At 38.2% G+C, this 12,617-nt stretch overlaps 1 protein-coding gene across 1 annotated transcript in view; it reads right to left on the bottom strand.

Moving 5' to 3' along the window:
* Positions 1-12,617, bottom strand: part of CMSS1 (cms1 ribosomal small subunit homolog) — a gene marked incomplete at both ends in the record, with an annotated part of 375,234 nt that overhangs the window by 35,179 nt on the left and 327,438 nt on the right. Inside the window, one exon of the mRNA XM_080696219.1 lies at positions 4,996-5,084. Coding sequence (XP_080552345.1) covers positions 4,996-5,084 — 89 coding nt within the window. The remainder of the gene's footprint in view (positions 1-4,995; positions 5,085-12,617) is intronic.

Genomic DNA, 12,617 nt, shown 5'->3' with positions numbered 1-12,617 from the left:
TAGCCAGGCGTGGTGGCGCACGCTTGTAGCTTGAAATCCCAGAGCTTGGGAGGCTGAGACAGGAGGATCACACAGGTTTGAAGCCAGCCTCAGCTACTTAGTGAGGCTCTCAGCAACTTAGTGGGACCCTGTTTCCAAATAAAGTATAAAATGGGTCTGGGAGTATAGCCTGGAGGTAGAAAAGCCCCTGGGTTCCACCCCCAGTACCACTAAAAAAACAAAACAAAACCCCAAACCAAAAAAACCCACTATTTACCCATGCACGAACCTGCTGACATCTCTAAATCCCTAATGATAAGACTGAATCAGATAGGTTATCCATAGAATAAAAGAAAGAAGATGACAAGACAACAAAAGCAAATACACAGGAATTCTGAAAATATGAGAATGAGGAATAGCGAGGAAATAAGGGAAATCATGAATACTGACCTACAGGAAATTCAAGAAGAATTTTGAATCCTGATCTTCAATGTGATGAAAAGCCTCAAAGTAAGTATACAGGAAATGAAAGAAGAAATTGAGACATTAATAAAGAATCAGAAAGAGGCTTGGAAATAAATGAAAGGGTCAATAAATGAAATGAAGATAGCAATAGAAAGAAATTACGGACAATTAGATAAAACGGAAAACAGAATATCATGGTTAGAAAACATTTTGGTTCACTCAAAACCAAAAGCGGGTCAGGTGTGGTGGCGCACGCTCGTAATCCCTGCACTTGGGAGGCGGAGACAGGAGGATTGTGCAGTTTTGAAGTCAGCCTCGCTGGCTTAAGAGACCTTGTTTCCAAATAAAAATATAAATAGGTCTGGGAGTGTAGCCCGGAGGTAGAAGGGTTCCTTCCCCAGTACCACCAAAAAACAAAACAAAACAAAACAAAAAACCAAAACCAAAATCACAGCCAACAGTATACAGAAGACATTACAACAACAACATTAATAATCTAAATGACCAACACAGAGGCCAAGGAAAGAATCTTAAAACCAACGAGAATAAAAGAATGGGTAACATATAGGGGCAAAACAATAAAAATCCCTCCAGACTTTACAACCTATGCCATGAATGCCAGGAGAGACTGGCAAGATGTAATCCAGACCCTAAAAGAAACAATTTCCAACCAAAACTGTTATGTCAAACAAGGTTATTATTCAAAATTGATGGAGAAATAAAAGTGTTTCAAAATCAGCAGAATTTAAAATAATTCATGAATATTAAGCCAGCACTAGAGAAAATACTTAAAGAATTAAATCATAAGGAAAAAAAAGGTAAATTTTAGAACCAGAGATGAGATTAATTCAATCATCAGGGCAACTAAGCAAAGAAGAAATAACATTATATCAAACAGAATATAGAACACAAAATGACAGGAAACAAAAATCATATCTCAATAATAACACTGAATATCAAAGGACTTCACTCACCAATTAAAAGACATAGACTGACAATGTGGATTAAAAAACATGATCCAAATATATGCTGCTTGCAAGAAACTCACAGCTACAGAAATTCATAGACTCAAAGTGAAAGGATGGAAAAAGATACATCATGTAATGGAGACCAAAAACGAGTAGGGGTAGCAATGCTGATATACAAAAAAGAGACTTTAAGCTAAAACACATCAAAAGAGACAAAACACGGCACTTCTTTTTATTAAATGAAACAATTCATCAAGAAGATATAATGAGCCAGGCGTGGTGGCGCACGCTTGTAATCCCCGCGCTTGGGAGGTGGAGATAGGAGGATCACGCTGGTTCGGAGCCAGCCTCGCTGGGTTAAGAGACCCTGTTTCCAAATAAAATATATAAAATAGGTCTGGGAGTGTAGCCTGGAGATAGAAGGGCTTCCAGGAACCCCAGTACCACACACACACAAAAAAGAAGATATAATGATGCTGGGCGTGGTTGCGCAGGCTCATAATCCCAGAGCTTGGGAGGCTTAGACAGGAGGATCTCACAGGTTCAAAGCCAGCCTCAGCTACTTAGTGAGGCTCTCAACAACTTAGTGAGACCCTGTTTCCAAATAAAGTAAAAAAAAAAAAAAAAAAAAGGTCTGGTAGTACAGCCTAGAGGTAGAAAAGCTCTGGGTTCTACCCCCAGTAACACACACGGAAAAAAAAAAAAAAAGATATAATTATAGTGAATGTTACACCCCAAATGTGGGTGTAATCACATTTGTAACATTCACTATAAATTCAAAGATGTAATATAACTCCCTGCATCTTTTCAGATCACAATGGAATAAAAGTAGAAACAAACAACAGGAAGACCAAAAGAAACTATTAAATACACAGAGGTTGAATGATACTCTATTGAATGAGGAACCGGATAATATCAGAAATAAGAAGAGAGCCTGGAGTTGTGGCGCATGTTTGTAATCCCTGCCTTCAGGAGGCAGAGACTGGAGAAGCGTGGTTTGTGGACAGCCTCTGCTACTTAATGAGGCCCCTTGCAACTCAGCGAGACCGTAAGACCCTGTTTCAAAAATAAAAAATAAAAAGTTAGGGCTGAGGGTGTCACTCAGAGGTAGAATGCCCATGAGTTCCATCCCCAGTACCACATACACACATACAAAAAAAAAAAAAAAAAAAAAGAAAGAAAGAAAGGGAGAAATAAAGAAATCCCTGGAAATAAATGAAAATAGAGACACAACATACCAAAATCTATGGTACAATTTAAAGGCAGTGTTAAGAGGAAAGTTTATAGCATTGAGTGCCCACATAAGAAAAATAGAAATCATTAAGTAAACAACCTAATGACACATCTCATGGACCTAGAAAAACAGCAACAGTCTCATCCCCAAACCAGGAGGAGGCAGGAAATAATTAAAATCAGAGCAAAAATAAATAAAATAGAGAATAAAAAAATACAAAGGATCAACAAAACAGAAAGCTGGTTCTTTGAAAAGATTAATAAGATTGACAACCCCCTGGCCAATCTAACCAAAAGAAAGAATCATTAAAATCAGAAATGAAAAAGGAGACATCACCACAGACAGTGGAGAAATTCAAAGGATGGTCAGAAACTATTTTGAAAATTTATATTCTAGTAGACTGGAAAACATGGAAGAAATTGATAGATTTCTATGCAATATAACCTATCTAAATTGAAGCTAGAGGACATAGCAAGCCTGAGCAAGCAAAGAAATAGAAACAGCAATAAAAATTCTGCCATCAAAGAAAAGCCTAGGCCCAGATAGGTTTCCAGCTGAATTCTACAATGTAATCCTAGCATTCAGGAGGCTGAGTCCAGAGGGTAGCGGTTCGTGGACAGCCTCTGCTACTTAGTGAGGCTCTGCAACTCAGTGAGACCCTGTTTCAAAATATAGAATAAAAAATAGGGTAGGAGCTGTAGCTTGGAGGTAGAATGCCCCTGGGTTCCATCCCCAGACCCCATCCCAACAAAAGCCTACAGAATGGTAGAAGATCTTTACCAGCTACCACTCTGATAGAGGGCTAATATCCAGAATATACAAAAAGCTCAAAAGACTCTACACTAGCAAAACAAACAACCCCACTAAGTAGTGGGGTAACTGAATTGAATAGACAGTTCACCATAGAAGAGATACAAATGGCCAATACATACATGAAAAAAATCAGAAAGTTATATTTAATGGTCTCTGATACAGAAATATCATTCTAAATGAATCTCCCAAATACTTTCAGAATATTGTATATTAAGTACGGTATTTATTTAGAGCTCTGTTGTAAATGAGTGTATTATGTATCTATTACTATAGTAAAAATGTATGTATTTGCCTCAGTGCCTAGCATAGTGCCTTTTGCTTATTTGGAATGTTCAGTGAACTATTTTTTCCTTTCTTTTGCCAATAAAGTAATTCAACTTAAAAATAAATGTTCAACATCATGAGCCATCAGGGAGATGCAAATCAAAACTAGCCTGATTCCATCCAACCCCAATCAGAGTGGCAAGCATAAAGAGGTCAAATAACAACAAATGCTGGGGAGATTGTGGGGAAAGAGGAACTCTTACACTGTTAGTGGGAGTGCAAACTAGTTCAGCCACTATGGAGATCAGTGTGGAGATTCATCAGAAAACTGGGAATGGATCAACCATATTATCCAGCTGTTCCACTCCTGGATATTTTTCCAAAGGGGTTAAAATCAGAGAACTACAGTAACATGCATACCCGTATTCATAGCAGCATAATTCATAATAGCCACAAACTATGGACCCAGCCTAGGTCTCCATCAACAGATGAATGTATTGCAAAAGTATGGGAAATACACACAATGGAATTCTATTCAGCAATAAAGAATAAAATCATGTCATTTGAAAGAAGATGGTAAGAACTGGAGAACATTATGTTAAGTGAGATCAGCAAAGCACAGAAAGAGAAGGGACATATGTTTTTTCTAATATGCTCAAGTTAGGGAGTATAAGAAGATACCAGAAGGATTCCAGATAATGAAGGGGAAACCTTAGCAAAACCAGAAAGGAGGGGTAGGGGAGGAAGAAGGCTGAGGTTAATTAATGGGAAAGCTATATTGGACCATGTGTATACATATGAATATAACATAGTTGACATGGACACTCAGTATTGAGAGGAAGGGAAAAGGAAAACAGGGGTGGGGAAGGGCACCAAGTACAGTGTGAATATATGCTATTGTCAACATGATCCATATTATGATGTAAGACTATAATGTACCAATAAAATTAAAAAACTAAAAAAAAGGCATTTTGTAGAAAAAAATAAAAAAGGCAAAAAAGAATAAGTCTGAATTTCCAGTGAAAATGTGATATAAAAGCTAAAATATCATTATTGTGAAATATATGTGTATAGTAAAATAAACAAAAACTGGGGGGGGGTACAGGCTTTGCTGTTCATAATTAGGTAAGCATGGCATTTTTGAAGGCAGAGAAGGTAAGAGCTTCCCTTAAATCCCACAACCAACTGCTAACAGGGCTCAGAATTGCTGTAGAGGGGTGGAAGAGGCTGACGTCAGAATCTTACAGCTGTGGCTCTCCCAGTGACTGTCACCTGTGTGGTTTCCTTCGATGGAGCAGGAACTGGAGCTGTCTCTTGCTGCATCGTTTCTGTGTCTCCTCCTTCTTCCCCATCTGATGCACCTAGGAAATACAAAGTTTGAAAATTAAAAAAAGTCTTTTTCTTGGTATCTCCTTTCAGATGGTTCTACTTCTTGACTTTGTAATTCTTCCTCTAAGATGCCCAATGTAAGGAAATGATCTAAAATGGAGACAGAGATTTGAACAATAAGATGGCAGTCTTAATTATAAATGGAAAAACTGAAGACTACCTAGATAGATGTCTAACATCTAGGTAACATCTAGGGAATGTTTAATTATGGAACTCTCATACAATAGGACTTTTTTAAGCCTGTAAAAAAATGTTTATTAAGAGCTTATAATGACAAAAATCCATCTTATGATGATAATAGTAAGTGATCAGTACTACCATTATCCAGCATTACTATATGTTTAGCATTGGGCTTCATAAATAGTATCTTATCTAATTCCTATAATTACTGATTTTAGAGATATGAAACCTCTAATTTTCAGATAACAAAACTGCCATTTAGAGGAGTGATTTGCATCAGGTCACTTAAACACCTGGAAGCGGAGATTTACTAGAGTCCAGAGTCTTTCCCAGCAAGGGATGCCTACACCTACCACCAGAGAGCCCCTGAGATTCAGTTGTAGCTCCAGGGAAAGTGTTAGGAGATTGTGAAAAGGATCATAGGTAATGATAAATTCTTATTCTGAATTTTTTATGTTTCCATAATGAAAAGAGACATTCTTATAAGAAAAAAAGCAGGATAAAGCTGGACATGGTACACGCCTGTGATCCCAGTACATGGGAAGCTAAGACAGGAGGATTGCAGGTTTGAGTATAGATAGCCTCAGCAACTTACTGAGGCCCTGTTTTTTTTGTGGTTTTGGGGATGGAACCCCAGGGCATTCTACCTTTGAGAGCCACCCCCAGCCCTAATTTTTATTCTTTATTTTTGAAATAGGGTCTCACTTAGTTGCAAGGGGCCTCACTAAGTAGCTGAAGCTGTGAACAGTGATCTTCCAGTCTCAGCCTCCCAAATGGTGAGATTACAAGCGTGTGCCACCATACCTGGCCTTAGTGAGACCCTCTTTTAAAATTAAAAAAAAAAAGGACTGGGTGTAAAGCTCAGAGATAAAATCCCCGTGCGTTTAACCCCTAGCACTCCCACACACATAAATTAGGAAAAATAAAAGTTATAATAGTTTTCCTCTAAAACTCTCCTGAAGAGACATAGTGACTTGAAGGTTCTTATTTCCCATCATGCATACTGCTCTTCAAGTTTTAGTGGCTGCTCACTTTAAACCAATTTTTGGTCTTTGAGGGACTATATTCATTCCCTTTGAGTTTCTCCATCTATCTCAAAGAAAGTTAGAATTGTGATTTATGAGTAACTTTTGTCAGAATTCATTTTTAGGTCCATTTACCAGTTTGGTAGGCCAGAGCTTTTATTTTATTTTTAACATACTTTTATTGGTGCATATTATCTCACATCATAGTGTAGTTGATAGTGATGATGGTACACTTGCACACAACACTTGGTGAGCTTTACCCAAGCACCTTACCTACTCTTCCCTTCCCCATACATAATATTGACGTTAGCATTGGTATTCTCATATATGTACATAATGTCTATGGAAGTGTTTTGAATGGTTGCATACTGTGATGGTAAAATTTATACATCAACTTGACTGAGCCACAGGTGCCCAGATTTGGAGTTGAATAAACCAGCTACTTAGAAACATTAATGGGAGCAGACCAAAAAAAGCCCCAACAAAAGTCTGTTCCCACTAACAAAATGACCAAGAAGGAGCAGCTTAGAAGATTGAAAACTTGTTATTTGATAATTACTTCACTCAAGCCAAACACCATAGAAAAAACTGTGGTCCAATCCCTATCACCAAAGGCCTGGACTTCTACTCTTGCCAGGCTGTAATACCCCATTACCCAACTCTTCCATATCCCACTGAGATAGTGCCAGAGATGATTAAAGTAGGGAGCTGGGAATTTCATCCTCACAGGGTGGGGCTTTTCTCCCCACTGCTGTAGTACCAACAAGGATCATCTGGAGAACCTGTTCTTCTACCCTCTTCTGATAATAATCAGGTGTATCTTTCCGATCCCACTGCGATGATGTCAGAGGCGGACTAGTGGAGAGTTAGAATTTTCTATACCACCCAGCAATAGTGATGACACAAATACACTGGTGTTTTTAGCAGCCATCAAAAGATCTCTTCAGAGATACAATAATATTCTCTAAGATAAAACAAAGTGATATTCTAAAAAATGTTCATGTAACCCATAGGAAGGCAGAAAAAAAAAAACAACCCATGAAAACAGTGGACAAGCTGAAAGAAAAAAAATATGGTAGTTTTAAAACCCCAAGTATCAATGATTACATTAAATATAAAATGGTGCAAACACAAAGACTAACAGAAGAGGCTAAAAAAACACACCTAACTATATGTTGTATAGAAGACACTTCACTTAAATATAATGAATGATATAGGTAAGTGGAAAGCAAAGGGTTTGGAAAAGATAACATGCAAGTATTGGTCAAAGGAAAGCAAGAATTAGATAAAGTAGACTCCAGAGAGGAGAAAATCATCAGAGCCACATTATATAAGAATAATAATATAAGAGTCACATTATATAAGAATAAAATGGTGAATCTCTCAAGAAGACACAGCCATCCTATGTATTTATGCACCAAACTGTGGAACTTCAAAATATGTGGGATAAATATTGATAGATATAAAAGGAGAAATACATAAACCTATAATTAAGTTGTAAACTTTAATAGTCTCTTCTCAAGAACTGAGAGGATGAGCTGGGCGTGGTGGTGCACACTTGTAATCCCCGCGCTTGGGAGGCAGAGACAGGAGGATCACTCTGGTTCGAAACCAGCCTCGCTGGCTTAAGAGACCCTGTTTCCAAATAAAATATAAAAAATAGGCCTGGGAGTGTAGCCCAGAAGTAGAGGGGTTCTATCCCCAGTACTACCAAAAACAACAACAACAACAACAAACTGAGAGGATGACTAGATAAAACCCAACAAAGAGAAGAACTGAAGAACACTACCAATCAATAGAATCTGATCAATATCTACAAAATACTTCAATCAACAATAGTACAATATACATTGTTTTCAGTGTTTTAGAACATATACTAGAATCGACTATATATTAGGCCATAAACCATCAACAAATTTAAGAGCTGAAATTGCTAAATAGCAAAAACTCATAGTAAACATAATATTTAATAATGAAATATTGAATATTTTCTCTATCTGGAACAAGGAAAGGATGCCGGCGCTCAGCAGACATACTCAGCAAAGTGCTAAAACTTTTGAGAAATATAATATGACAAAGAAAGAAAATATAAGAGTAGGGTTTGGTGGAGCATGCTTGTAATCCCAGCATTTGGGAGGCTGAGACAGGAGGGTCGCGGTTCAAGGCCAGCTCAGCTACTACTTAGTGAGGCCCTTTGAAACTCAGTGATATTCTGTTTCAAAATAAAGAATAAAAATGGAGCTTGGGGTGTAGCTCGGAGGAAGAAAGCCCCTGGGTTCCATATCCAGTACTAAAAAAAAAAGAGAAAAGAAAGGAAATAAAAGGCATATATACCAGAAACAGAGACCAAACTGCTCCATTTTTAGATAACATAATTGCTTGCATAAAAAAAAAATATCCAGGAATCTAAAGGCCACCTTAATTCTGTGAAAATTCTTATATTCATTTCTATCAATGAGGTCTCCTCATTTTATTTTCCAATCCTTTTCACTTGGGATCCTTCTGCAAAATCTCAGTTGACTACACAGCTCTCCTCATCCTTCTCATCTCTGTGTTTCTTTCTATACCATATGTAGAAGCTACCTTGTAAATTAGCATATAATCATATAATTTTACCCTACCTCACAGTATGTGCTGGTATTACATTAAATGTTAGGCTTTCTTTCCATCCAGCTTTCTTTCCATCCAGCCATAAACTCTTAAGAGTATGGCAAAAATGCCCCAAGTATTTAGCCCAGTTTTTTTTTTTTTTTTGGTGTGTGTGTGTGTGTGTGTGTGTGTGTGGTACTGGGGTTCCTGGAAACCCTTCTCCCTCTGGGCTACACCCCCAGACCTATTTTATATTTTTTATTTGGAAACAGGGTCTCTTAAGCCAGCGCAGCTGGCTTTGAACCTGCGCGATCCTGTCTCTGCCTCCCAAGCGCGAGGATTACAAGCGTGTGCCACCACGCCCGGCTATCCTATCTTATATTTTTATTTGGAAACAGGGTCTCTTAAGCCAGCGAGTCTGGCTTCGAACCTGTGGAATCCTGGGATCCTCCTGTCTCTGCCTCCCAAGCGTGGGAATACAAGTGTCTGCCACCATGCCCGGCTAGCCCAGTTTTTTTTTTTTTTTTTTTAAATAGTACTAGGGATGGAACCCAGGGGCTTTCTACCTCCAGGCTACACCCCAGACCTATTTTTATATTTTATTTGTAAACAGGATCTAAGTTTCTGAAAGCCTCATTAAGCTGCTGAGACTGGCTTTGAACCTGTGACACTCCTGTCTCAGTCCCCAAGTACTGGGATTACGAGCAGGCACTACCACACCTGGCTAAGACCAGGGATAACTGAAAGTAAAAAGCAACTCCAGACCTACTTGCTTTATTTACATTTTTATTATAAAAGTAATATATATTCTTGGTGCCAAAGAGTAAATTTCTATACAAATTTCCCATATTTTTTTTATTAGTTAAAAAAAATCATGTTAATATAAGAAGAAGCTGGGCATGGTGGTGCACTGTTGTAATTCCAGCATTTGGGAGGCTGAGACCGGAGGATCGAGGTTTGCGGACAGCTTCAGCTACTTAGTGAGGCCCTTTGCAACTCAGTGAGGCCTTGATTCAAAGTAAAGAATAAAAAATAGGGGCTGAGGATGTAGCTTGGAGGTAGAATGCCCCTGGGTTCCATCCCAAGTACCTCAAAAAAAGCTAAAAAGAATAAACTATAATAATTGCCAGGATTGATCCTATAAAGGTTTATAGAACAAGTAATGATCTTAAAAACTTTTCTGAACTCAACATGGTAGTGAACGCCTGTAATCCAACCAGCCTAAGCAATTTAGTGAGGCCATCACAACTTAGTGAGACCCTATTTTAAAATAAAAATAAAATAGGGCTGAGGTGTAGCTCAGAGGTAGAGTGCCCATGGGTTAAATCCCCAGTAACATACACACACACACACACACACACACACACACACACACACTCACAATACATTTTTTTAAAAAGGGTTTTTGAATTCTGACCTTTGTATCTATAAGCCCCTATTCTCTGAAATCTACTAACCGCAGTGTATAGTCTATTTTTAAGCAATGTAGTGGAAAATAAGTAACATATTTTAAAAGGTATGTGACTCTTATGCAATAAAACCCCAAGAGAAATACTTAAAATGCCTTGTTAATCAAATATCCTGACTTACTTCTTATTCCAAACAATTACTTCATCTGAAACCTTTTAACATATAAAATGAGATCATCCCATATCACTTTAAGTTGAATAAATTAGTTGTTTCCTTAGTCTGTGATGTTTTGGGGTTCCAAAAAGGAAAACTGCTTTTCTGAAGTCAGGATATTAGTTCTGTGATTTTCATTAAGATAATTCTGAAATAAAATCATGGACACCCAACCTAGACAGCTTGGTTCCAGTGCCCAGGACCCACTAAGGCTTGCCGGGATTTCAGCAGGCCTGTGCCACTGTCTCAGTGGGTAATTCAGCCTGTGAAGTAGAGTCATAAGATAGTGCTGCCTCTCTCCCAACTCCTTGAAGACTCTATTTAAAAATGATACCACGAGATGGGATGGGTTGAATTCTTCCAAGAGAGGAATCAAGGACATTGTCTTTTTTTCAACCCATGGCAATAATAGCAAATGAAAATAGAAGGCTACACATTTTCTCTTTCCACCCCTTTTTGTTGTACTAGTTGCTGAACCCAGGGGCAGTCTATCACCAAGCCACACCCAAAGCCCTATTTCATTTTTATTTTGAAATGGAGTCTTGCTACTTCTACACTACTTGTTGAGGGTAGCAAAGGAAATGTTCTGTATCTTGACTGTGGTGGTAGCTAGATAACTCTAAGCATTAATCATAATTTATAGAGATGTACCATAACAATTTTTATCTTATTATACATCTTCCCCCCAAAACTTGACTTAAGAATAATCCTGGAAACTAATGACTTTTATTAGTTTGTAACAATGGCCCAACATCATATAACTATTGGCATAGTTGGTACTTGAACACAAAATTTTGATCTCAAGTCTGTGATGATGATGATGGTGATGATGATGATTTTGGTGGTACTGGGTTCCTGGAAGTCCTACCTCTGGGCTACACTCCCAGACCTATTTTATTTTGGGAAACAGGGTCTCTTACGCCAGCACGGCTGGCTTTGAACCTGCGCGATCCTCCTGTCTCTGCCTCCCAAGCGCGGGGATTACAAGCGTGCGCCACCACGCCCGGCCTGTGATTTTATTTTATTTACTTATTTTTGGTGGTACTGGGGTTCCTGAAAGTCCTTCTACCTCTGGGCTACACTCCCAGAGCTATTTTATACTTTTTTATTTTTGGAAACAGGGTCTCTTAAGCCAGTGCGCACGGGGCTGGCTTCAAACCTGCCTGATCCTCCTGTATCTGCCTCCTAGAGCGGGGATTACAAGCGTTTGCCACCACGCCCGGCAAGTCTGTGATTTTAACCCAAGGCTATTGTGCATCAAAGCATGCTGCTTACAGTTTTAATAGGTTCCTTCTAGTCCTCTATTCTTCTGCTAAGAGGTCTCCTTGTTGCTTTTATTTTTAAATCAAGAAATTATATTTCTCTTTCGTAGATTTTTTTCATCAATGTTTGAAAGTCAGATTGACATAACTTTCCTTTCTAGTACTTTTCTTGTTTGGTCTTGGTCCTTGAGGTTATATTAGTTTCATAAAGGCTCTGGGAAATATCTCCTTATTTTAATCATCTAAAATAGTTGTACACAGTTGAGATTGGCTTTCCTTGGTATTTGGTAAAATCTGTTAGTATAACCAGCAGAGTGTAGTATTCTTTTAGTGTGCGTGTTTATAAAAATGTTTTGATTTCTAATGGATAGGTGATTATTCAGGTTTTTAAAATTAAGCATTGGTAAGCAAGAATATTTCTTGCTAATTGGCTATTTAGTTTTTCAAATTTATTGAAGAGAGTTGATCATTACAAAGAGCTATGTCTTTTTTCTTTTTGCCTATATTTTGTTTGTACCTTTTTTTTTGTTAGATATCCTTTTTTTTTTTTTTTTTGGTGGTGGTACTGGGGTTCCTGGAAACCCTTCGGGATACACTCCCAGACCTATTTTTATACTTTTTAATTTGGAAACAGAGTCTCTTAAGTCAGCGCACACGGCTGGCTTGGAACCTGTGGGATCCTCCTGTCTCCGCCTCTCAAGCGCGGGGATTACAAGAGTGCGCCACCACGCCCGGCCATGTCCTTTAAAAAAAACAAAACAAAACAAAAACCCCCAAAAAACCCTAGGTCCTTGATTTATTGATATGTTATAATTATAGCTTTGAT

Source organism: Muscardinus avellanarius (assembly GCF_963383645.1).
Source record: "Muscardinus avellanarius genome assembly, chromosome: 5".
NCBI classification, from domain to species: Eukaryota; Metazoa; Chordata; class Mammalia; order Rodentia; family Gliridae; genus Muscardinus; species Muscardinus avellanarius.
This window is presented reverse-complemented; position numbering and strand designations above follow the sequence as displayed.